Source organism: Bubalus bubalis, chromosome 1 (assembly GCF_019923935.1).
Source record: "Bubalus bubalis isolate 160015118507 breed Murrah chromosome 1, NDDB_SH_1, whole genome shotgun sequence".
Lineage (NCBI taxonomy): Eukaryota > Metazoa > Chordata > Mammalia > Artiodactyla > Bovidae > Bubalus > Bubalus bubalis.
The window spans coordinates 180,975,913-181,003,067 of record NC_059157.1 but is presented as its reverse complement, the minus strand read 5'-3'; the positions used below and the strand labels follow the sequence as shown (position 1 = coordinate 181,003,067).

The 27,155-nt window shown below is 48.6% G+C and overlaps 1 protein-coding gene across 5 annotated transcripts in view; it reads left to right on the top strand.

Moving 5' to 3' along the window:
* Positions 1-27,155, top strand: part of TMEM108 (transmembrane protein 108) — a 406,452-nt gene that overhangs the window by 374,871 nt on the left and 4,426 nt on the right. For 4 of the 5 annotated variants that reach the window (XM_044947068.2, XM_025291700.3, XM_044947070.2 and 1 more), the window contains 2 exons: positions 15,656-17,089; positions 25,839-25,993. In XM_044947068.2, coding sequence (XP_044803003.2) covers positions 15,656-17,089; positions 25,839-25,993 — 1,589 coding nt within the window. Of the gene's footprint in view, positions 1-15,655; positions 17,090-17,500; positions 19,237-25,838; positions 25,994-27,155 lie in introns of those variants that run through there. The other variant, XM_044947076.1, reaches the window with a different exon arrangement.

Sequence of the window (27,155 nt, the reverse complement as noted above, 5' to 3'; positions counted from 1 at the left end):
CACGATATGTGTGCATGTACACACACACACATGCACACAACTGTAATGCCACATCTCAGGACTCATATTGTTTACTGTTTTCTTCTGTTAACATTGTCTTCAAAATAAACATCTATAATTTGTGGCAAGCATTCAGCTGCAAATACTTTAAATGATTGGAATCCTCTAAGTCTTCTTTTACCCTCTCATCTTTTACAGAAAACATTATTCTGCCCCTAGTACAAGTCGGTGAACTAAGTTCTAGGGTTCAAAATGCTGAAGAAGCTCGCGGCCCTAGGGGACTGACCCAAATGTAGCAGAAGATAAAACAACAGTTTTCATCTATTGCATCCAGGCCTCAGTGGGGCCTCTGTGCCTCTGTGTCGTGTTCTCATCCCTGAAAGCACACTCAAGTTAGGCATGATCTTCCTTACGTACAAGAAGGAAAACAAGGCTGAATCCATCTGCCTCAAGTCCCACCATTAGGACGTTCCAGAGCCAGGATGGACCTAAATCCCACTGACTGCAGGTCCATCCCTGCCCTACCACAACACCCTTGGCTGAAGGGTTCTGTGGGGAAAAGGGCCATGTATGAATGGGAACAGATTGCCTTGTGAGTACTGGGCAGGGAGCCACCAATTCCAACTGGACAAATTGAGGAACCATGATCTCGTCAAGAGAAGGTGACCGTCAGGTTGGGTTTTTGGAGAGGGATCCAAGCAAAAAAGGGATATGTGCAGAACTTTGATTGGTTGTATAACCACATCCAATACCTCATACAGTTTTCATGTTTAGATAGCAGGGCAACATATCCCGGTGGTTATATGTGAACCGTGAACTTCCTGATGTTCAAGCTGGTTTTAGAAAAGGCAGAGAAACCAGAGATCAAATTGCGAACATCCGCTGGATCACGGAAAAAGCAAGAGAGTTCCAGAAAGGCATCTATTTCTGCTTTATTGACTATGCCAAAGCCTTTGACTGTGTGGATCACAATAAACTGTGGGAAATTCTGAAAGAGATGGGAATACCAGACCACCTGATCTGCCTCTTGAGAAATTTGTATGCAGGTCAGGAAGCAACAGTTAGAACTGGACATGGAACAACAGACTGGTTGCAAATAGGAAAAGGAGTTCGTCAAGGCTGTATATTGTCACTCTGTTTATTTAACTTATATGCAGAGTACATCATGAGAAATGCTGGACTGGAAGAAACACAAGCTGGAATCAAGATTGCTGGGAGAAATATCAATAACCTCAGATATGCAGATGACACCACCCTAATGGCAGAAAGTGAAGAGGAACTAAAAAGCCTCTTGATGAAAGTGAAAGTGGAAAGTGAAAAAGTTGGCTTAAAGCTCAACATTCAGAAAACGAAGATCATGGCATCCGGTCCCATCACTTCATGGCAAATAGATGGGGAAACAGTGTCAGACTTTATTTTTCTGGGCTCCAAAATCACTGCAGATGGTGACTGCAGCCATGAAATTAAAAGACGCTTACTCCTTGGAAGGAAAGTTATGACCAACCTAGATAGCATATTCAAAAGCAGAGACATTACTTTGCCAACAAAGGTTCGTCTAGTCGAGGCTATGGTTTTTCCTGTGGTCATGTATGGATGTGAGGGTTGGACTGTGAAGAAGGCTGAGCACTGAAGAATTGATGCTTTTGAACTGTGGTGTTGGAGAAGACTCTTGAGAGTCCCTTGGACTGCAAGGAGATCCAACCAGTCCATTCTGAAGGAGATCAGCCCTGGGATTTCTTTGGAAGGAATGATGCTAAAGCTGAAACTCCAGTACTTTGGCCACCTCATGCGAAGGGTTGACTCATTGGAAAAGACTCTGATGCCGGGAGGGATTGGGGGCAGGAGGAGAAGGGGACGACAGAGGATGAGATGGCTGGATGGCATCACTGACTCGATGGACGTGAGTCTCAATGAACTCCGGGAGTTGGTGATGGTCAGGGAGGCCTGGCATGCTGCGATTCATGGGGTCTCAAAGAGTTGGACATGACTGAGCAACTGATCTGATCTGATCTGATCTGAATGAGACATAAGCTTTGGTTTCCATGCAGCCTGCTTCCTTGGTCAAGAGTATTTATGTTACACATGTAGCATGTATATAAACTGATGCCCCAGTTGGAATTTGAACAGGTTAGAAAAAACTATGTGTTCAGGCTGTTAGTCTCCCTGACCATTTCCCCTCCAAACTCCACACTCTGTATGAGAACACTTTAAATGGTGAGAAGCAGAGGGGATAGATAGATGTGACAATAGTTACTCCCCTCTGTAAGTGGGCTCCAAAATGCATCTGTGGACACATGATCTAACACCAAGGCTCTGTGAAAGTTGCCTACAAACCTCCCTTCAGCTAACTTTCCTTCCAGGACACACTCTCACATTGTCCCTGCTGTCTTACCTCCGTGGAACGTTTTTTTTAAATCTCAGGCTAGATTTTTGTTTTGGGTTTTTGTTGTTTTTGGTTTTTTTTTCCCCCCATAATTTTTATTTATTTATTTTTGGCTGCACTGTCTCTTCGTTGCTATGTGCAGGCTTTTCTCTAGTTGCAGTGAGCCAGGGCTACTCTTTGTGGCAGTATTCAGGCTCCTCATTGCAATAGCTTCTCTTGTTACAGAGCACAGGCTCTAGAGCACAGGCTTAGTAGTCATGGCGCACAGGCCTAGTTGCCCTGCGGCATGTGGAATCTTCCTGGACCAGGGATCGAACCCATGTCCCCTGCATTGGCTGATGGATTCTTATCCACTACACCATCAGAGAAGTCCCAGAGTAGTTTTGAACCTAACAGAAAAATTGCAGAGTAAAACAGAGAGATTCTATATAGCCTGCAGCCAGTTCCCACTGTAATCAGTGTCTTACAATACCAGTGTACATCTGTCACAATTAATGAGTCAGTATTGATACATTATTATTAACTAAAGTCTAAACTTTTACCACATCTCCTTCATTTTCCCCCAGTGTCCTTCTTCTGTTCCAGGAACCCAGCCAGGATTCCACATTACGTTTAGTTGTCGTGTCTCCTTAGACACCATTCGGCTGTGAGTTTCTCAGACTTTCCTTATTTTTGATGACCTTGGTGAGGAGTACTGGTCAGATATTTTGTAGCATGTCCCTCATTTGGGATTTTCAGATGTTTTTCTTATCATTAGACCTGGGATATAGGTTTGGGAAAGGAGAGCTACAGAGGTGAAGTGCTGTCTTCATATCCAGGGTGCATATTATCACCATGACCTTGATCACCTGGCTGAGGTAGTGTCTGTCAGGCCCTCTACTGTAAAGCATAGAACATTTTTATGAGTCTTTTGCTTTTAGTTTAGGAGAGTACAAAGCAGTCTGGACTGATGCATTTGTGTTCTTTCCCATGATGTCAGCGAGATGTTTCCTGAATATTAACGATCCTGTTATTTTATTAGAAACTGAGCTGACCTTTTCATTCCTCTAACTTTGACTCCTGTTGTTTGGAGAAGGCCTTTGAGAAAACATGTTTGATGTGTAGGTTTGTTCCCCTGTCACAGATGATTCTCTTCCCTTCCAGAATGACAGCCCCTTGAAGCAAATGGTCATGTATGTCTTCAATATGTAGGCACCATATATACATACATATACTCTTTGAACTCGTGTCTTCAATGTGTGGTCACCTTATGCTAGCCTCCACCTCATTCCATCTGTGCCCTGGTCCACAAAGTACCTAGATGCCAGGAACTTCATGCCCCTGTTAGTATGCATTTATTCCTTCCTTTCTTTGATGTTAAGTTAAAGTGTTAGTCACTCAGTCATGTCTGACTCTGTGACCCCATGGACTGTAGCCTGCCAGGCTCCTCTGTCCATGGAATTCTCCAGGCAAGAATACTGGAATGGGTAGCCATTCCCCTCTCTGGGGGCAGGGGGGAATTGTAACTATAAATTAGAGAAATCATGATGCTGAAGAAGGAGCCCAGAAGTGAGCTATTTCCCTTTCCTTGCATCTGGGCAGGAGACAAAAGTAAGGGACCCATGACAAGATCAGCTTGTTGAGCCCCAGCACTTAAAACCCCTGATGTTTAAATCCAGGAGTTTTTTAATGAAAGAACTTTAATTTCACTTCTACAAAGATAATATTCAAGTTATTATTACTGCCTAACAAACTGCCTCAAAACTTCAACATTAATCATTCATTTGCCCATAAATCTAGTTAGGGGGCATCACTTGTCTCTACTCCACCTGGACTCAGCTGGGGTAGCCCACATCGGGTTGAGGATGGCTCACTGCCCTGGCTAGCAGTGATTTTAGTTTTCAATCAGAAAAGTAGAAGTAGAAGTCAGTCGGTGCTGACTTCATCTAGAAGTTCAAGCTGGGACTGAAGGCCAGAGCCTCAGCCCCTTTCCAGATGGGCTCCTTCATGGACTGCTCAGACTTCCTCACAGCATGGTGGCTGACTTCTGAGAGGAATACCCAAGAGTAAGGACTCGGATGAAGCAGTACCATCTCTTATGACCTGGCCTCAGAAATCATGTAGCATCACTTCAGCCATAGTCACAAACCCACCCAGATTCCAGGGAATGGAACAGACTTCACCTTTCAGTAGGAGTGCTGAAGTCACATTTAGGAAGAGTAAGCTGGTTGGGGTGTGTTACAGTGGTTATTTTTGGAAAATAAAAGCTGGCTAGTGATTGATTTAGAAGAGTTTTCTTTTTTCCCAGTTTTATTTCAATATAATTGACATATAACATTGTATTACATCATAATGATTTAATATGTTAATATATTGTGGAATGATTATTGCAATAAGTTTAGTTAACATCAATCACCCCACATAGTTACAAGTTTTTATATGATGAGAACTTTTAAGATTTAGTCTCTTGAAAGAGAAAGTGAGTGAAAGCACATAATTTTTTTTACATGATGAGAATATTTATGAAATGCACATATGTAACATTTATGAAAATGTACACATGTAAAGTGACCTATAATCCCCCTCAGCAGAAACCTGGATTAAAGATTTACTGAACATGGCCCTGCCCATCAGAACAAGACCCAGTTTCCCCATCAGTCAGACTGTTCCATCAGGAAACTTCCATAAGCCTCATCTTTATCCATCAGAAGGCAGACAGAATGAAAACTACAATCACAGAAAACTAACCAAACTGATCACATGGACCACAGCCTTGTCTAGTTCAGTGAAACTATGAGCCATGCCGTGTAGGGCCACCTAAGACAGACGGGTGATAGCAGAGGGTTCTGACAAAACGTGGTTCACTGAAGAAGGGAATGGCAATCCACTTCAATATTCTTGCCTTGAAAACCCTATGAACAGTATGAAAAGGCAAAAAGGTATGACACTGAAAGATGAACTCTCTAGGTCGGTAGGTGCCCAATAGGCTACTGGAGAAGAGTGGAGAAATAACTCCAGAAAGAATGAAGAGACAGAGTCAAAGAGAAAATGATGCCCAGTTGTGGATGTGATAGGTGGTGGAAGTAAAGCCCAATGCTGTAAAGAACAATATTGCATAGGAACCTGGAATGTTAGCTCCGTGAATCAAGGCAAATTGGAAGTGGTCAAACAGGATACAGAAAGAGTGAACATTGACATTTTAGGAATCAGTGAACTAGAATGGACTGGAATAGGTAAATTTAACTCAGAGGACCATTACATCTACTACTTGTGCAAGAATCCCTTAGAAGAAGTGGAGTAGCCATCACAGTCAACAAAAGAGTCCAAAATGCTGTACTTGGATGAAATCTCAAAAGTGACAGAATGATCTCTGTTCGTTTCCAAGGCAAACCATTCAATATCACAGTAATCCAAATCTATCCCCTGATGAGTAATGCTGAAGAAGCTGAAGCTGAATGGTTCGTGAAGACCTACATGACCTTCTAGAACTAACACCCAAAAGAGATGTCCTCTTCCTTATACGGGACTGGAATGCAAAAGTAGGAAGTCAAGAGCTACGTGGAGTAACAGGCAAATTTGGCCTTGGAGTACAAAATGAAGCAGGTCAAAGTGAACAGTTTTGCCAAGAGAATGCACTGGTCATAGCAAACACCCTCTTCCAACAACACAAGAGAAGACTCTACACATGGACATCACCAGATGGTCAATACTGAAATCAGATTGATTATATTCTTTGCAGCCAAAGATGAAGAAGTTCTATACAGACAGCAAAAACAAGTCCAGGAGCTGACTGTTGCTCAGATCATGAACTCCTTATTGCAAAATTCAGACTTAAATTGAAGAAAGTAGGGAAAACCACTACACCGTTCAGGTATGACCTAAATCAAATCTCTTATGATTATACAGTGGAAGTGACAGATAGATTCAAGGGATTAGATCTGATAGACAGAGTGCCTGAAGTACTAGGACAGAGGTTTGTGACATTGTACAGGAGGCAGTGATCAAGACCATCCCCAAGAAAAAGAAATGCAAAAAGGCAAAATGGTTGTCTGAGGAGGCCTTACAAACAGCTGTGAAAAGAAGAGAAGCTAAAGGCAAGGGAGAAAAAGAAAGATATACCCATTTGAATGCAGAGTTCCAAAGAATAGCAAGAAGAGATAAGAAAGCCTTCCTCAGTAATCAATGCAAAGAAATAGAGGAAAACAATAGAATGGGAAAGACTACAGATTTCCTCAAGAAAATTACAGATACCAAGGGAACATTTCATGCAAAGATGGGCTTGATAAAGGACAGAAATGGTATGGACCAGACAGAAGCAGAAGATATTAAGAAGAGATGGCAAGAATACACAGAAGAACTGTACAAAAAAGATCTTCATGACCCAGATAACCATGATGGTATGATCACTCACCCAGAGCCAGACATCCTGGAATGTGAAGTCAAGTTGGCTTTAGGAAACATCACTATGAACACAGCTCGTGGAGGTGATAGAATTCCATTTGAGTTATTTCAAATCCTAAAAGACGATATTCTGAAAGTGCACTCAGTATGCCAGAAAATATGAAAAACTCAGCAGTGGCAATATGACTGAAAAAGGCTAGTTTTCATTGCAATCCCAAAAAAGGCAATGGCAAAGAATGTACAAACTACCACACAATTGCACTCATCTCACACGCTAGCAAAGAAATGCTCAAAATTCTCCAAGCCTGGCTTCAACAATACATGAACCAAGAAATTCCAGATGTCCAAGCTGGATTTAGAAAAGGCAGAGGTATCAGACATCAAATTGCCAACATCTGTTGGATCATCAAAAAAGCAAGAAGTTTTCAGAAAAAACCTTCTTTCACTTTATTGACTACAACAAAGCTTTTGACTGTGTGGATCACAACAAACTGGAAAATTCTTAAAGAGATGGGAATACCAGACCACCTGACCTCCCTCCTGAGAAATCTGTAGGCAGGTCAAGAAGCAGCAGTTAGAACCGAACATGGAAAAACAGACTTGTTCCAAATGAGTACGTTAAGGCTGTATATTGTCACCCTGCTTATTTAACCTCTATGCAGAGTACATCATGTGAAATGCCAGGTTTCATGAAGCACAAGCTGGAATCAAGATTGCCGGGAGAAATATCAATAACCTCAGATATGCATATAACACCACCCTTATGACAGAAAGCAAAGAAGAACTAAGGAACCTCTTGAAGAAAGTGAAAAAGAAGAGTGAAAAAGTTGGCTTAAAGCTCAACATTCAGAAAACTAAGATCATGGCATCCAGTTCCATCACTTCATGGCAAATAGATGGTGAAACAATGGAAACAGTGAAAGACTATTGTTTTGGACTCCAAAATCACTGCAAATGGTTACTGCAGCGATGAAATTAAAAGATGCTTGCTCCTTGGAAGAAAAGCTATGACCAACCTAGGCAGCATATTAAAAGTAGAGACATTACTACTTTTAGCAGTAATAAAATGGACCTTTTATCAACAAAGGTCCATCTAGTCAAAGCTATGATTTTTCCTGTAGTCATGTATGGATGTGAGAATTGGACTATAAAGAAAGCTGAGTGCCAAAGAATTGATGCTTTTGAACTGTGGTGTTGGAGAAGACTCATGAGAGTCTTGGACTGCATGGAGATCCAACCAGTCAATCGTAAAAGAAATAAGTCCTGAATATTCATTGGAAGGACTGATGTGAAACTGAAACTCCAATACTTTGGCCAACTAATGCAAAGAACTGACTCATTGGGAAAGACCCTGATGATGGGAAAGATTTAAGGCAGGAGGAGAAGGGTACAACAGAGGATGAGATGGTTGGATGGCATCACCGACGCAATGGACATGAGTTTGAGTGAGCTCCAGAAGTTGGTGATGAACAGGAAGTCTGGCATGCTGCAGTCCATGGAGTCACAAAGAGTCGGACGCGGCTGAGTGACTGAACTGTACTGAACATTTAAGATTTACTCTCTTAAGAACTTTCAAATGTACAATAAGTACTGTAGCCCACTAGCCTCCTCTGTCTGTGAGATTTTCCAGGAAAGAATACTGGAGTGGGTAACCATTCCCTTCTCCACGGATTATGAACTATAGACACTATGCTATACATTATACCCAAAATTTATTTATTATAACTGGAATTTTGCCTACCTTCCCCCATTTCCCCTGTTCTCTGTTCCCCACCTATGGTAACCACCAACATGTTCTGTGTTTCTATGAGTTTAATTTTTATTTTATTATAATTTTATTTAGTTATTTATTTTTGGCTGTGCTGGGTCAGCATTGCTGTACAGGCTTTTCCCTAGTTTGCGGTGAGCAGGGGCTACTCTCTAGTTGCGATGCATGGGCCTCAGTAGTTGTGGAGCATGGGCTCAGTAATTATGGTTTCCAGGCTCTAGAGCATAGGCTCAACAGTTGTAGCGCACAGGCTTAGCTGCATGTGGGATTTTCCTGGACCAGAGTTCAAACCTGTGTCACCTGCATTGGCAGGCAGATTCTTTACCACTGAGCCACCAAGAAAGCCCTGATTTTTATTTTAGATTCCACACGTAAGTGAGATCATATGGTACTGGTCTTTCTCTGTCTGATTTATTTCGGTTAGCATAATACCCTCAAGGTCCATCCATGTTGTTGCAAATAGCAGCATTTACTTCTTTTTGTGGCTGAGTAATCGTGTGTGTGTGTGTGTGTGTGTGTGTGTGTGTGTAATACCGCACTTCCTTTATCCATTGATCCATTAGTAGACACTGTGGTTGATTCCATGTCTTGGCTATTGTACATAATGCTGCAGTGAACTTGGAGGTGCAAATATCTCTTCAAGATAGTGATTTTTGTTCCCTTCAGATATGTACTCAGAAGTGGAATTGCTAGATAATATATTAGTTCTATTTTAATATTTTGAGAAAACTCCATCCTATTTCCCATGTGGGCTCTAACCAGTTTACATTCCCACCAACAGTGCACAAAGATTCCCTTTTTTCCACATCCGTACAACACTTGTTACCTCTTTTCCTTTTGATTATAGTCATTCTAATGGGTATGAAGAGATATTTCATTTGTTTTTTTATCGTGATTTGGATTTGCGTTTCTCTGATGATTAGTGATACTGAGTGCCTTTTCACGTACCTGTTGGCCATCTGAATGTCTTCTTTGGAAAAATGTCTATTCAGACCCTCCAAGCATTTTTTTATCAGATTATTTGGAGTTTTTTGCTAATTGAGTTGTATGAGTTCTTATATTTTGGATATTTAGGAGAGTTTCTTATTCTTCAGCAAAGATTTGTTGTGGCTAATGTACTGGACTAGATATGGGGAAATATTGTTGATGCAGACACAGTCTCTGCACTCTGGCAGCTTAGAATTCAGACAGTGGGCATTTGAAACAGGACACTGGGCATTTCCATTTAGAGATGGGGGTTGGAGCAGGGGTAGGAATGGTGGTTACAGGCACACAGGAGGGGCTTCTAGCAATGGCTTCAAGACCCAAGAGGAGTTCTAGTTGCAAAGTGCTTGTCCCCAAATAAACTGAGTGACTAAGGCAGAGGAGCAAAAGCTGAAGATGAAAGGTGGTGTGGTTGCCGAGTGTTTCTGCATGGGGGGAAATGTTTGTTTTGTAGCTGTGGTCATCATAGCTCCTACTATTGTTATATCATTGCCTTTCTTCATAAAGTGTAGGACATTTTCCTGGATCAAAACTTTCTCAGTACCTAGGGTCTCGAGCAGCCAGGATCAGAGAAACTGTGTTTAAATCCTGACACTGCTACATGATGGCCATTTTGACTTCAGATGAATGACTTAACTGTTTATTACCATGGAGATGATTGGAGTTCTCACGCTTGTCATTCTTCCTTATTTCCTGCTACCAGGAGAGGAGCTTGTGTGTGTGTGTGCTCACATGTGAGTACACATGTTTTTGATAGAAAGCTGTGATCTGTCAGCTTCAGAGTTGCAGCACGAAGTGAATTCATGCTAGCTGGAGGCCATAGTAGTGTCTGGGTCACCCAGGCCCATCTCATGTGGTTTTCTTGCTCACATGTGTTCTAGAGATTGTACTCGGAGCAATAATTCTCAGTGGAGTCATGGATCTGATCAGTGCAACTGTTGAATCAGTGATCCCCAGACATTTCTGGAACCCACCAGGTGATGGCCTCAGGTGTGTCTCAGAACTAAGCAGAACCCTCTGTGCTTTAAGTTCTGTGACCTGAAGCATGTCACCAGCAGGACTTGATAGGAGGGAACATTTGGAAAGTGTCTGCCAGAGAAGGGAGTAGAAGCAAAGATACACACCCCCAAACTCCTTTTGTCTTTATGAAAAAAAAATCTGCCTTTCATAAAGAAGCCCAAGGTCACAGGCATGAGTACCTCTTCAGAACAGTCACCCAGCTCACCCTAAAGTCAGTGATAGGCATTTATTTCTGAGCATGGACAGAAACCATGCTCTTAGGAATGACAAGCTTTTTGATCTTTAAAACAAAAGGATTTTGTTTTTAAAAGAAGTCCAGAGGATGGAGCACTGGAATACCAGACCCACAGTAATGTGAAGAGAGCCCTGTAGGCTGGTGCATCATAGTACGTGGCCCAGAGTGAGGATTCCACTTCACTGGGCCTCAGCCTTCTCATCTGTCAGTGAAGGAGTTAGATACCAGGGAACCTTAGCACCCCTTCCAATTAAAAGACAATAGTCCTGAAATGAGAAGAGCATGTTTCCTGGCAAGATGGTATGTTATTGCCCATGTAGAAAACAGACTTCATGATGGTCAAACTTGGTGAGCATGGATTCTCTTTTTTTGTTGTTGTTGAAACATCAGATGCAGAAGCTAAATTGCAAAATAAAGTTAACTAACTTGTTGAAAATGTTAATACAGAGCCCTGAAATGGAGCTAGAAGAAAGCAAGTAGGAAGAAAGAAAAATCAAAAAATCAGTAATAGAAAATCAACTCCCAAAAGATTTTGAACCACTGCTTTTGAATATGCAGAGTGGAATGGTGAGGGAACATGGTTGAGCGTGTGGAGCCCACTATCCCAGGCTGTGTGGAAGGAGGCAGCTTCCTGTGCCTCTCTGTGCTGCTCTTCGTCGGCTGCAATAGGAGCTAATGATAGTACCTGCCTCATCAGGTTGTTATGAAGATTAAATGTGTCAGGAACATGCTCAGCCCTTCAAATGGCACGTGGCAGGCAGGAAGCACTCAGCACAGATTAGTCATTTCTCTCTTCACCAATTCCCTCCTTGCCTTTACCAGATGCAAATATCATGCCCAATATGGGCTGTCGGCAGCCAACCAAATAAACAGAAGGAGGAAGGCCTTTCCTTCCCTTGGGTCCTGGGATCACTGGGCATGGGAATTGCAGGTAGGAGGAGGCCTTCCTGCCACATCTGAGCACCCATCAATCTTTGGTTCCCACCCTCTACACTTGTCTTTATTCTGGCATCCTTTAAAAATCGGTTCTACATTTAAAACACATCAAGTAGGATTTTAGTTATAGTCTCGCCTACATATTTGGAATTAGAGCTGGCAAAGTCTATTATGCAAATCTATGCAAATTATATTCAAAGAGGCAGTAGCCCCAGATTGTGGGGAGGGGAATGAGCAGGCCAGCACAAAGGGCCTGGAGTGGAAATTTGCATCTGTTAGGGGAGCCCTGGGTTGAAGGCCTTGAGCAGTAATTGTGATGGTATAAGCCTTTACATTCAGTGCTTAACCTTTTGTGCCAAAGAGGAGAGGCGATTTCCACAGTGAGGATGACTGTGGGTGTTGAAGGAGGCATTTGGGCATTGCGGCGCTGTAGCAGTTTTATGATACAAATGAAAAGTTGCTTTGAAATGATGACTATAATCCAGGCCGTGTCCCGACCAGCTGTGTTCTTGGACAAGTCACTTCACTCCTTCCGTTGCCCCTTCTGTGAAATGAGGGGACTGGACTAAGTTGTTTCGAGTGCCCTTCTCACTGTGACAGCTAAATGTCATCCTCTAGGTGGAGACCCTGTGCACCCAGGAGGGCAGTATCCATTCATTGTACCGAAGCTTTCAAATCTGAAGAAAAAAGGGCCCTAACAGTCCTCCTAGAGTGAAAATACCTTCAGGGGATGCTGGCAACTAGAAAGAGCTGCAGCAAGGGCACGCATGTTTACTTCCCCTGAAAGTCTTGCAGGAAGGAGAACTCCAGTCAGTTGTATACACTTTCCACCTGGGAGGATTTTAGCCCCAGGGATGTTCATGGTGGGAAAGTCAAGGGAGTTTCTTTCCCTGAGTATTTTGAAGACCAGGGAGCATTAAGCCCTCGGCCTCTAGAGGCTGCAGAAGTTCCCCCTGGAGGCCGAGCTACCCCTCTCCTACCTCTGGCCTGTCCCTGGGGTCCCTGGGGGCCTCTCTGAAAACTCTGGGCTGCCCTTGATGCTGTTGCTGGAAGGCAACAGTGTCCTTGTCCTTGGTCATGGGCCTCGGATTATATGGAGCACATCTGTGCTCCCCCCTAGGAATCCTCTGGGCCCTTAATTTTAACTCCAGCTGTTGTGGCAGCCTCCAGGCGGGTACAGGTGTGAGCAGACAGCCCCTGCCCAAAGCCTCACTGACTCACTCAGGTGTGCCTCGTGGAGGAGCAAGGAGGTGGGTGAGCAGCACTGGCGGTGGGAAGGAGAGCTGCTGGCAAGAGGTGCTCAGCTCCTCAGAGACCCCCAGCAGATTTGAGTTGCACCCTGATCAGTTCATAACCTACCCTAGGATTGACTTTCCCTGTTTCACTCATCTCAGGCCCCCACAGCTGTCCCCTAGGGCCACTTCCCAAAATAAACTCCCTGTACACAAGCCCCAGTCTCCACTTCTCATTTTTCAGGAATCTCTAAGGTATGACACGGATATCAGTCTATTGGGTCTGCCACACAAGTTATCACCGGCCGGCGGGGAGTTAAACCACAGAAAGTTATCATCTCACAGTTTTGGAGGCTGGAACCCCAAGATCTAGGTGCCAGCAGGGTTGGAGTACTCTGACTCCTTTCTTCTTGGCTTGCAGGCAACTGGCCTGTCACTGCCTGTCTGTGTGCGGGCCTTCTTTGCATCTGTGTCCTGGGCTCCTTTTCTTATAAGGACACCCTTCAGATTGGGTTAGGACCTGCACCATCAGCTTCATTTTGCCTTAATCAGCTCTTCAAAGGCCCTAACACACAGTTCCACCCTCAGGTGCTAGGGCCAGGGTGTCCGCATATGGCTCTGAGGGGAATGTGTTCAACACATATTGAACCAGGGTGCTCGTGAGCCAACAGAGGCCTATTAGGGCACGGCCCTTAAAACCTCAGCAGTCACGACCACCAGCTCTAGGAATAGATTGCCCCTGTGGTGCTAAACTGCCAGAGAGGGGCTGCAGTAACCGTGAGCGCGTGCTTCCTTCTGTAGCTGCAACTTCCTGTCCTCTTCTCCTGCCTCGTATGCGCTGGGTGACCAGGAACTCTGTGCATTTTGGATATGCCTGGGTGTCACACACTTCTCTACTGAGGGGCTTTGAACACATTACTTAATCACCCTCAGCCTCAACTTCCTGCCCCATCAGGTGGTTAAATTGAGGGTTCAGTCAAGCATGAAAGACAGGGCCAGAGTGATGCTCAGTAGCCAGATTTTAGGATTGACCCAGATAAGGAGAAAACACTGTTGGTGTATGGGCTAAACTATGAATGAAAGTGTGGGGAAATTCTGTCGTTTAGGGAGAATTGTTGGTCCTGGAGATGTGACTGCTATAGGCTCTACTCCATCTGCCGTCCCTCAGCCTCCCCCGCCCACTAAGTTAGACATGCAGGGTGAGGGAGCACCGACCCAAACCCCATCCCCTCCCCTAAGTTGGAGGAGGCCTCAGTGGTGACCCTGAACCTTGCTTTGAAGCCATGTTAGGAGGTCTTCTCCCCATCTCTGTTTCCAGAAACTCACCAGAGCCCCTGTCTTCCCCTGCCAGCTTTGCTGACCACCCCAGGTTCCCCAGCATCACCACCAGGGCCCCTGCTTTGACCATTCATCCTGCTGGAATCTGTGGGGGAGGGAGGCCCCGAGAGGGTGACCAGTCAGAGGCCCATCTCTACCTGGGCTGGTCTTGGCGGCTAGCAGCACTGAAGGAAGGGCATGAGTGTGACTGAGCAGGGGGCCCCTGTGAACGGGGGAGGTCTCAGGTCAGAATCGGACTATAGAGGTCTGTCAAGCTTTCCCTGGTGGTAGGAAGCAGCTCTTCCTAGCCCATGGGTTGTACAGGGTGGCCAGTCTTCATGTTTATAATCCGAATAGATCCTACATATCACATTGATCTGAGGTATTATTTTTAAAGATGGGCACATGCTGTTGTGATTAATAAAATCCACACATCTTTCGAAGAGTTTTTACATGTATAGATTTTTGTCCTTGTGCATTTTTCTCAGTGAACAAAAAGCACACACACTCACCATCATGCAAAGTCCATAGTTTTCTGTCAATGCCCAGAAGGGCTCCTCCTACTCTGGAATGCCAGGCACCACCAGTGGTCTTCCAGAGTTCAGCTTCATGAGCACATAGGACAAGCAGTTAACCATACAACCAGCTGGTGTTTATGCACTGTACCTTCTCCTGCAGGCTCTGTGCTAAGTGTTTTATAGGCAGCAGATCTGGTCACCCTCTGAATCCCAGTCCGCTTCTGCCTGTTGATCACCAATGGCACTGAGACATCTCTGCCTTGTTTTAGGATTGTTTGTGGATCTATATGACCTCACCCAGGCCCTGTTCATTTTTGTGTCTCCAGGGTCAAGGAGGGGGTAAACCCTCCTTAACTCTTTGGTGGGTGGGTGTGAACAAGCACCTGTGTCTAGTTCATAAATGGAGGAGTCTGAAAAGGCGTGGGTGCTGGTCAGCTCTGCCCACCCAAGCCCTGCTTAGTGACTCAGGGCGGCTCACACAGAGCTGCTGGCTTCCTTGTGGTCACACTTTGGACGGCTCCCTGGTGCAGAAGGTCCTCAGGCACTCAGGGGCCACAAGGCTTCCTCCACGCCCCTCCCCCAGCCCGTCTGAGCATGTGCCCTTGGGCGGAGGGCGGAGGCATTTCAGAGGCACTTGGGAAAGGACAGGCCTGGCTGGTTTAGCCGTCTCTGGTTCCCCTGTGGGTGGGTTCTCTCTGGGAGGGGTGCTGGGTGGAACCAACCTGATAGATACCCCCGTCCCCACAGTGGGATGCGCGGGGACCTCAGGGATCCTCCCACCATTTCCCTTGAGTTCCCAGGTGCTTCAAGTTCATGGGTAAGGAAGGCACAGGGCTGAGCTGCTCCCGGGATTTCACCTCTGCTCTCTGTCTCCCTCTCAAGGCTTCCTCCTGACCTTGGCGCTGACTGAAGCACTGGTATTTGCTGCCCAGGAACCATCTCCCAGGGAATCTCTTCAAGTCTCCCCCTCAGGCACCATCCCAGGCACCATGGTGACAGCATCCCTCAGTTCTACCAGACACTCCTCCGTGGTGGCCACCCCTGCCTCCGTGGTGACACCGACCCCTCATCCTGATGGACCCTCCTCACAGGCCACAGCTCCCATGGCAACGACAGCACCCCATCTAGATGGACACCCTCCCACAAACACCATCTCCACCATCATGGTGACGGCATCCACCCCCCATTCTGAAGGCTCCCTGTCCACAGGGCCACTTCCTGCTGCCGTGGCAACCACATCCTCCCATTCAGAGGGCCGCTCCCTGGGCGAGACTGCGCCCACCATCCTGCTGACAAAGCCAGGGGAAGCCACCAGCCGTCCCCCCACAGCCCCCTCCAGAGCTACCACACGCAGGCCCCCCAGGCCCCCTGGCTCTTCCCGAAAGGGAGCCGGCAGTTCACCACGCCCTATCCCCGCTGCACCCAGTGGTCATGCCGGGAGGAAGGACGGCCAACGGGGAAGAAACCAGAGCTCCACACATCTGGGGCAGAAGCGGCCGCTGGGGAAAATCTTTCAGATTTACAAAGGCAACTTCACAGGGTCTGTGGAGCCTGACCCCTCCATCTTCACCCCCAGGAACCCGCTTTGGGGTTACTCCTCCTCTCCACAGCCCCAGACAGTGGCCGCAACCTCAGCGCCCAGCAGGACCTCGTGGGTACCACCCACCACCCCCCTAGTGCCTGTGGAGGACAAGCCCAGCCTTAGCAGGGCAGACCAGGGGGGTGGTTCCACCTTCACCAGCCAAGGAGGGGAGCCAGATGCCACAGCAGCCTCAGGCACCCCTGCCAGTCAACAGCGTGCTCCAGTGCCTTCTCAGCGCCCCCATGGTGACCCGCAGGACGGCTCCAGCCACAGTGACTCCTGGCTTACTGTCACCCCCGGCACCAGCAGACCTCCATCTACCAACTCTGGGGTCTTCGCAGCCACCACGGGGCCCATCCAGGCTGCCTTTGATGCCAGTGTCTCAGTCCCTTCCGAGGGGCTTCCTCAGGGAACATCCTCAGCCCCGCAGGCCCCAGCCCACCCAACAGGGGCTTCAGAAAGCACTGTTTCCCAAGCCGAGGAGAAAGCTGTGGCCACCCCCACACCCACCATGATGGGCAGGGTGCCCAGTCCCCTCTCCACAGTGGTGTCCACAGCCACAGGAAACTTCCTCAACCGTTTGGTCCCCGCCGGGACCTGGAAGCCTGGAACAGCGGGGAACATTTCTCACGTGGCCGAAGGGGACAAACCCCAGCACAGAGCCACCATCTGCCTGAGCAAGATGGACATCGCCTGGGTGATCCTCGCCATCAGCGTGCCCATCTCCTCCTGCTGTAAGTGCCTCACACGCTCCCTTCTCCCCTCGCCCACCACCACGGCAGCATGCCCATCCCCACAATTCCTTTGCCCCACACTTGGGCAGTCCCCACCAAGTGGTCTGCAGAGCTCCCAGAACCCCAGGAGAGAAGGCAGCAGAACAAGAATCCCAGGTTATCCCACTCCTGGCCCCTAGCTCATCAGGCCATGGCTCAGATGCCCACTGATCATAAAGGCACAACTCCTATGAGCTGGGAGTCAAGTCCAACTCGGCATTTTGCAGAAAGAAACACCAGGCTGGGGAAGGGACATGGTTTCCCCAGGACCCCAGAGCTCATGAGAGGCAGGGTTAGAATGTAAGCTCAGAGAACCCATCTTCCAGCCCAGGGCTCATGTCATGACACTACCCTGCCTGCTGTCTTCTCTAGCCACGTGACACCAACACCCTGCAAGGTGAGAGCTGGTGCTTCCAAACCGACAGCCTCCAAGTAGCAGAGCCCTTGGAGCCTTCCTCCCCACCTCTCTTCCATCACCCTTACTGCTGCTCTCTTCTCCTCCTCCTGTCTTCCCTCAAGAAAGAAGAAAAGATGAAGTTTTTATTTTGTAGGAAGTTCTAGTAGCCTTGACAAAAACAGTACTTATAACTAAATTGAGGCTTACAAGTTACATGTGAATTTAGCTATTTTGTGGCTCCTCCCCATTTTGCTTGTCCATGAGTGGTGTGAAGTGGTGCTTTGTGGACCTTGTCATTGCCTTTGCTCCCACTGGGTACATGGAGAAGGGCTCCCCTAGACCACAACAATAGCGGGCCACCAGCGCCCCCTTGCTGCCACCATCACTCCCACCATCACTCCTGTATTGAAAACTCTAGGGGCTTCTTCCTCCCTGAAAAAAGTGTAGTGAAGGTGTTAGTTGCTCATTCGTGTCTGACTCTTTGCAACCTCCTGGACTGTAGCTCACCAGGCTCCTCTGTCCAAGGAATTCTCCAGAAAGAATACTGGAGTGGGTAGCCATTTCCTTTCTCCAGGGATCTTCCCAACCCAGGATTGAACCCAGGTCTCCTGCACTGCAGGCAGATTCTTTACTGGCTGAGCCACTGGGGAAGCCCTCTTCCTCCCTGACATCTCCACAAAGAACCTGATGCAATCACTCGGGACCCAGGGCTGCCTTCATGTCTCCCCCATGCACCTGATCTCAAGTCTTAAGAGTTCTTCTGATGGCCTCACAGGAATCCTTACTGTGCCTGCCCTCCCCCCAGCCCCACCACACACACAGACATCATCCAGGTGCCCCCTCAGTCTTTGCAGGGGTGAGAAACCCCTGGGCTCCCCACTTAGCCCCTTTCTCCTGTGGCTGTTTACAGCTCTCCTGGGGGCATTGTAATTTCCCCGTTGTAAGTTACACTCTTTGGTTCTAACCTCTGCCCTCTGAAACCTCACAAAACAAGTCCATCCACCAACCCCTGAGATACAGGAAACCACTCTCAAGGGCAAGCTTTTCTTTTCCAAGCTGTCATCCCTGTCCCTTTGAGTCTCTTCACAGGGCCACCTGGCCCTGGTCCTGCCCCTATCTACCCCTCCAATGGCCTCAGTTCATGCCTGCCCCAGAAGAAGCACCACATTACCTGTGCCCGGCCGAGGCAGAGAAGCGTGCGTGGCAGTTCCTCAGTTCGGACACTTTAGTCACATTCAGGCAACCTGCTCTGGCATCAGGTCCTCACGTCACACCATGGGCTCAGCCTGATCTCAAGGGGAATGAAGCCCCAGAAACTTTTTCAGAGGAGGCTATGCGGCCAGGTCTCCCAGCCTGTCTTCATGTTATGGGTCAATCGAACATCAGCACAGGAGGTGTGTGCCTTTAACATGAACCTGATGTCTGCTTGGCATTGTATTCTGACAAAATCCTTTTTAATCTGAGTCTGGATTCCTTCCAGGATCTGCCTCTCCCAGCTCTCTGTCTGCTTCTAGTTGATAAGCAAAGCAAACTTTCCGTGTTGAGGAAAGTCCAGTCTGCTCAAGGACCCAGTGCGGAAAAAGTGAAAATGTTTACAGGTTGCATATTTCATTCTTTCCTTAAGCAGATTTATTGTCACTCATGGGTGCACACAGATATTCTTAAAGCTGTGATTGCTCACTTCTAAAACAGAAGAATGATAATGAGAAAATGTAGCACTATTAGCCAATAAATTATTAATAATGGTCATATTTGAGAAGTAACCACATTAGAGACAGCTTTCTAATTTTCCATTCTTTCCATGTGTCTAGAGGCTGTAGTTTACAAAGGGAATTCCTACTATTTTTAATCATTCATCCTTAAAACAGACTAGCTAGAGCAATAAAATAAAAAGACAAAGCAGATACACCATACAGGTAGGGAGTATGTCACCAAGTGAAGTGACTTGCCCAGGGTCCCAATCACACCTGAGCCAGCCCAGATCTGGTGACACGATCCATTCGACTCAACAGCATCTCCCAAGTGCTCACTGTGTGCCAAGCACTATTTCAAGCATGAGGGACCCAGAAGTGTGTGACACAGCTTCCCCCAGCCAGCTGCCCGGGCCCTGTCCCTACCTGCACTCCCACAGCCCACACCCACCTGGGTCTGCAGGTCTAAAAAGATGTCTCCAGCCCTTCTGCTATATATGAGTTTGAAATTAGATCAAATTTTACTGCAAAGCAGAAAACCCATGGGCTGCCTAAACCATGCATAATAACATCAGCCAAGACAGAAGTGAGGACAAGCCTGGAACTGCACCGTGAGAATGCTTCTGGCACTGACAGGAGCCTTCAGCCGCTGGGCGAGAGCATATTACTTCAGAAAGGAAGATTTCCCCTGGGACCCACAGCCCCTGCTTCCTTTGGTGTCTGTCTCGCATCTCCACCATCCTCAGGCCAAGCCCTCACTCAGCAGGGTTCCAGCCTGGCTGCCTCCACATACATACAGCTCCCTGTCCTGTGGGACCATCGCTGACCCTGTGAAGGTCCTGATGAGAGGGGCACTGAGAAAGAAGATGCTTGTCCAGCTTTAAAATACTGTGCTGTTTGAAAGCTCATAGCCTGGCCAGGTCTAGGGGCCCCACAGTCAGACCTTCTCAGCAGCTACATTTATCCTAAAGCACACTCTCCAGCCCTCAAAGAAGAGTTTCCTCTTTGGCTGGTTTGTCAGATATTTCAAGCAATCTGCATTGGTGACAAAGTACATGCATAGATTTTCTCATCTGGCTTTTCTGAGTAGTCCGGGCCCTGGTCCAGCTTCTCTGGGGCTGCTGGGCAGGCCAGCAAGTCCCCGGTTTCCGGTGGAAGCAGAGGGTGATTGTAGCAAGTCTCAGGTCTGCTCAGAGGGGCTGTCACCACTCACACCTGCCCTTCAGATCATGAGCCCTTTCTAGCAGCTGGAAGGATGTATGTTGCGCCAGGTCTGAGAAATGCTTTGTCTCCTGAGCCACACTGGAAACAGCCACACTCAGTTTCAGATGTGCTGAGAACTGAAACTGATTGGATCCAGGCCACGTTTGGTCAGGGGCTGGGAGCTGGGTGGCTCCTGAGATGGTCTCTGCTGCCACCATCAGGACGCACGGGCCACCACCTCCTGCTGGAAGCCTCTGGGTCTGGTGCCGAAGTGGTCCCTGCTCTTGGCTGCCAGTACTCTGGGTTTCCATCAGGAGGTCAGTTATGTGGCTCTGTCAGCCTCTCTGGCCTGGCCTGCACATACCACATTCATTGTTGAGACTGTCTTCATCCAGCCTCCCTGGAAGAGATGGGAGTTACATGGGGCGAAAGCAGGAAACAAGGCCAGTTACAGATATTTTTCATCATCAATCCAAGCTGAGCCATCCAAAGCAGAGCAACCTCTCACTGACCCAGGATTCGTGAGAGTTCACATGCACGTTACCCAGGACAGGCTGGCCTCCTTCCAGACGTACAGAAATGCCACTGGAGTAGCAGAGAGAACGCATCCTTATGCCAGGTGGCTCGCGGCTATATTACCAGTTGTTCTGTGAATGTTACTAAGTCCGAATGTGTCTGTGTACCTTTACTCACAGACCCCAGTGACTTTGTAGTTATTATATTTTAAAAAAGAAAGAAAGAAACCTGGGTCAGAAGTACTCTTTCCAGTTAAAAGAATAGATTACGACGGGAAGTAAGCATGACCAGGTTTGTCTCCTTGGGGTTTATGAACCAACCGAGGGAGGTGGGGCAGCCTTTGAAAAAGGCAGGCTTACCCAAGGGTGTTCCCGAGGCTGGACTAGAGTGTCCTGGCCACACTCAGAGCTCTTCCCTGTGCTTCCCAACCAGCACCCACCACAGGAACCTTCTGGAGCTTCCTCAGGCACATCTCCATCCACCAGGCCAGAAAGTCAATGAGCCCCCAAACCTGCTTTCCCCAGGCCCGCCACCCGGTCCAGCCCGGCCTCCTTCCACACCCTGAGGCCTCCCTTGACCTCCCGCAACCTCCAGAGTGAGGAAATGATTGTCCACAGATGGGCTGGCACCACTCGACTAATCCTTTCCTCCAGGGTTTCCGGTTTCTAATCTACCTAATGAGGGGCCAAACTGAGATGTCAGAGCTCCCTGCCCTCTGTCATTTGCCTAACTTTAAACCCGTGTGAATAGCTTGAGAGGGACCCTGCTGTAACAGGAAGCCTTGACTTGGGATCCAGACACACCTGGATGTAAAGCCAGCTCTCCCACTAGTCGCCCCTGGGACTTGGACAGGTTAACCCTTGGGCCACTGTTTTCTCACCTGCAAAAATAGGACTAATGTCCACTGTGTTAGTTCAAGGCCTTCAGGAGGCAGATACCAAAACAGAATTAGGCCTGCAAGAAATTTATTGGGGAAACACCTTTGAATTATTGATATAAAGGAAGAGGAGGTGGAGGGCTGGGAAGGAAAAGGCTGGATAGTCGTCCTGAGGAAGCTTCCACGAGTGAGGGGAGTCCTCAGACCATTAGAGGAGTTTCCTATCCTGCGGGAACAGACCTGCTCCATCAGTGATGGCTGGGAGCAGCCTGGGAAGGGTGGCCTCGGCACACCCATGGTGGCAAGTTAGGGGGCAGAGGCGGGGGTGGTCCCTTGGCTGCCCCGTGCAGCAGGAGAGCTGCTCAGGCACTCGCGGGGCTGCAGCTGCCGCTCCAAAGCCTTGTGGGGGACAGCAGATGCATCTGAAGTCCTATCACGGCATCTACCATGGGGAGGTGCCCGGTGAGGACACGGTCAGAGGGTGATGATACTCATCTCATTGTCAGGACTTGCCACACATCCTCCAGCCGCCCATGGAGAGCACCCTCAGCAGGCATTGTCAAAGCACCTCCCTCGGGGTCCTATAGGCTTTCGTGTCCATTTCCCATCGTATAGCAGGTCCCAGCCCTGAAATGAGGTCCCTTCCAGAAACACAGCACAGTACCCAGGCTCCATCTTCACGTCAGCGACCCTCCTCCTTCCTGTCATACATCCGACAAGCTGTGGCTGATTCTCTATTGATGTGCTGGAGAAGCGGGGAGAGCTTGCTTCACTCTCATTTCAGTTTCAAAACTAGAGGAAATAGGGATCCTATTGACCTCCTCGAGGGTCTTGACAGCATTTCCCTTTGGAGAAACAGAGCAGTTGAAGCTTTCGGTGACATGGGAGGGGGCGCGGCTTGCACCTGAGTGTGCAGAGTTGTGTGGTTTAGAAGTTTAGGCGACTTCAGTTGCCTCTTCTGTGAATGGGAGGAGTGCCAGCACCTTCCTCAGGCAGCCATATCGTGAGTTAAATCAGACGGTAGAGCACCTGGGAATAAAATAGAGACTCCATAAATTTGATTGAACTTTTCTTTCTGAGATGAAAGCTCAGACCCCAAAATAATGGAAGTACTAACCTAACCCTTGGTCTTGAACCACGCAGCAGGCATGCAGCCCAATTTTTCCTTCAGGGTCTCCCTTTAAGGATGATGATGTGAGAACCGGAAGGAAACTCATATTAGTGAAGCACCTATTGTGTGTCAGGCAGTGCTCTCAGCATTTGGCATTCATGATCCTTACAACCCTGCCAGGTCTATAGTGATCAGCATGAGGAAGTGACGCCTAGTGTAATACACAGCCGAGTCAGACTTGAACTCAGGTCTTTTGGAGTCTAAGCCCATGCTCTTCCTGTAGCCGGGCTGGCCTCTGGTGTGTAAGTGAAATGGTGTTTGAGAGGCACCAAGAACTCCCCGATTGACGTGTAATCAGGCTGGGAGTGCTAACAACATGGGAGGAGGAAGAGAAAGTGAGGAACAGAACTCCCCATTCCGACCCCCAGCCCTTCCCACAGGGCAGGACCCTGGTCGTGCGTCCTAACCAGGCCCAGGCCCTGGGGCAGGGGCAGTGTGGGCTCAGAGGGCACTGGCCTGGGATCCAGAGGACCTGGATTCTGCAACCTGCACACACCTAGGTTAGCGGGCGGGGGTGGGGTGGGGTGGGAGGGAGTGGTTCATGCAGCCTAGCCCTCACCCTATGGCTTGGGTTTCCCCAACTTGAATTCCCCTGGGCTGCTTCACCATTCCAGTCCCAGGAGTAGGGTGAAAAGTAGTAGTGACAATGAAGAATAAAAATTCCAGAAAAGAGAAGGGACCAGGGCCTTGCCCCAGCCTTGCCACTTGCTGTGACCTGTGGCAAGCTGGGTTCTGCATCAGAGTCTTCTCCTCTAAAGAACAGGCAGATGTGCCCTAAATTAGCAGATTTTCAGGCTGACTCTGCAGCCTCCCTCCTCACCCCTTCTTCCTGCAACCAGTTGAAGAAAGGGCTCTTTGGAAGGAAGGGAGGAAACCCACAAAGCTTGAAAGAATCTCTACCAGCCAGTCTAAAATGTCTTTGAGCTCAAGTATTCATAAACTGGCTTTCTATTTTTAAAACTTTTTTGAGAGGACCTGGAAGAATGGTAAGAAAAGTAGAAGTCTTTTTGATCAAAGCAGATTGGATGGAATGGAAACTTGCCCAATCTCTTGATCTTGCCTGGAAGCCTTTTCAAGTAGAGATGCCAGCAAGGCCAGCAGCAGGAAAGAGCTACAGAATTCCTCAGTCAGCCTGCAAGGCTCTGGGCTCTGGACACTGAGGTCTCAGCCTGTGTGGATGCCAACTTTTGCAGTTCCCCCATACCCTGGCAGGCATAGGCCCCCAAAACTACCAAGCCTGCTGGCCGCTGTGGGCAGAGATGGGCCTCCACTGCCCCCTGGTGGCCACTGCCACCACGGCACCAGCCTCTATGGACAGCTCAGCCTGCCCTCCAACCCCCAGCACAGATGATGGGCACCACCAGGATGTTGAGGGCAACCATGCCTACCCCTGATCCAGAGTTTCAGCCACCCCATGGGTTCTGGGGATGGCTGCTTCTCCTCAAGATGGCTTCTGTCTCCCTGGGGCACTGCATCCCCTGTTCCCCTGTAAGAACCCCGGACAGGCCACCCCACCTCTCTGACCTTGGAAGCCTTCCCTGTCAGCATGTCCAAGCCACTCTGTTCACACGTGGTTCAGCAGCAGCCTCCAAACATGCTCCTTCCTCCCATGCCCCTGGGGGTCCGAGACTGAACAAACAGGGTGGCACCTCAAGCTGTGTGGAGGCGGGATCAGACCTCTCTCTGCAGTGAGGTTTCAATGTCAGCATTTGGCTTGTCTTTGTGAGGCAGAACCATGGATGGTTGAGAGCATGGACTTCGGAGCCATCTGGATTTGCACTTGGGCAAGTCACTTCACCTCTCTAAGTCTCCATTTTCCTGTCTGTAAAATAGTGACCCTCATAGTACTGACCTCATGGAGTTACATGGAGGATTAAATGAATTCATGTTTCTAGAGTACTGGAGCCCTACATACATGCTATAGGACTGCTAGCAGCTATTTGTTTTTGATGATGGTGGTGGTAATGAGACCGGAGCAACAGTTTTATCAGGGTCCAAGACCTCTGCCTAGAGATTTTGCTCTGAGCCTCTGCCCTCTGTGGAAGTCAAGGCTCATTGGTAAGATTCCTTGGGCTCTGCTCATCTCTATGCCACACTCCCACTTCGGGAACACTCCTCCTCAGTCCTGAGGTGCAGCTTGGCACATACGTGTCACTTGCTGCAGCTGAGCTCTGGGGAGCCCTCCCAGTGAGAGCGCAAGGCCTTTACTTGGAGCAAACTCCCTGGCACTGCAACATGCACAGGTATCCGAAATTCCATCCAAACGTCCTTCCCCTGGGCCTCACCTCCCACCTCACTCTTGCCCACACCAACCGCACTCCAGCCATGCTGCTATTTCCTCATGTACATGCAGCTCGTCCCCACCTCAGGCCCCTTGGACGTGCTATTCCCTTCACTAGGGACGCACTGCCCCTGTTCCACCCATGGCCAGCTCCTTCCCCACATGCCAGTCTCAGCCATAAGGTCACTGCTCAGGGAAGCTTTTCAAGATGGAACCCCTCCCGTAGCTCCCCTCGGCTGTCTCCCTCACTTCCCCGTGTTTCCTTTTCCCTGAACAGTTATCTTTCTATACTGTCTAACCCCCGTGAACCCTCCATATACACGCAAGGAGGAAAGTTTATGAGAGCAGGGCGGTCCTGTCTTTTTCTTCTCTCCCCCGTCCCCAGCACCTGGCACAAAGCAGGCGCTCCACGTTTATAGATATTTGTTGAGCTAATGAACAAGCGAATCAATGAGCAGGGCAAGTGGCTGGATGTGTGACTGTCACGGTCCCACCGGAGGCTCACCTCCCTCCCTTCGCGATGCTGGCCCGGCTCTCCGCCCCTCCCTCTCTCTAACCGGGACTCTGTCTGCAGCGGTCCTGCTGACCGTGTGCTGCCTGCAGAGGAAGAAGAAGCCCGCCAATCCCGAGAACAGTCTGAGCTACTGGAACAACGCCATCACCATGGACTACTTCAGCAAGCATGCCGTGGAGCTTCCCAGGGAGATCCAGTCCCTGGAAACCTCTGAGGTAACGAGCCCCAAACCAAGGGCTGCCCCCAGGAGGACTGCCATTGGGGGAGGAGCACCCGCTCGCCTCTCCAGCCTCCTCCTGGCAGCAAGAACCTGCAGGGTCCTGAGCTGCGGGGCCCCGCCCCAGCCCCGCCAAATGGGCATCTGCTTGGCGAAGCACGTTTCTTGGGACTTTGGGTTTCTGGGAACAGGCCAACAACTGTTCATTGAGGACAGTTTGGTGGCAGGCGTTCAGGAGACTGTGAAGGTGGGAGCTTGCTCTGAAGGGGTCCAGGCTCCGAGATGTGGTTAAGGTACTGGACCTTGGCATCATTCAGATAATACGGGGAGAGTAGGATAAGAGGGGGATATGGGGAGAGTTAGAGGGCTGTGAAACCCACGGAGGAGAGCCTCACAGAGCAAGTGCTGGCAGGGTGAATGAGTGCAGGAAACCCCAGCCCGGCCAGTAAGGGAGCTGGGCTTTGAACCCCATGTTCTGATTACAGAGACCACTGCTCTTTCCACTCTCACAGAAGGGTGGGGTAGGGGCCAGGGTGCCCCAGGAGAGGTAGATGGATTAGGCACGGCCTTGGATGAAGTTGGATGGAGTTTGTGCATTAATTAGTCTTGGACAGCAGAGAGTCAATGAAAGTTAAGCTTTTTGTGACCTAGTTGTAGAAAGGTTGTGCTGATGGTCATCATCAGTGAATGGATAAGAAGGAAAGGAAGGATGGTTTAGTGAATGGCTGAATGGATGAGAGGACAGAAAGACAGGTGAGAAATAAGTAAGGGATGCAGTTGAGATGGCTCGGGAGAAGGGTGGTGGACAGCTAAGTAAAAGTGGGGGTGGGGCTGAGCGTGCTTCTGGTGGAACAGTCCCCTCCCCTCCTGCAGACCCATCTCCCCAGCATCCAGATGAGCTTTTATAGACATGCCTGTGATCACATCACACCTGTGCTCAAAACTCTTCCGTAGCTTCCCATTGCTGGTAAGTTGAAGTTCAGAGTCTTTTCAGGGCCTGTGAGGTGAACCTGTCCCCACCCAACCCTCCAGCCTCATGTCATACCCTCTCCCTCATCTGCGAAGCTCAGATGACATTGGATTTCTTTTCATTTCATTATGGCACCAAGTTATATCACACTGCAGGGCTGTGCATAAGCTCTTCCCTCTCCTGGTGTGTC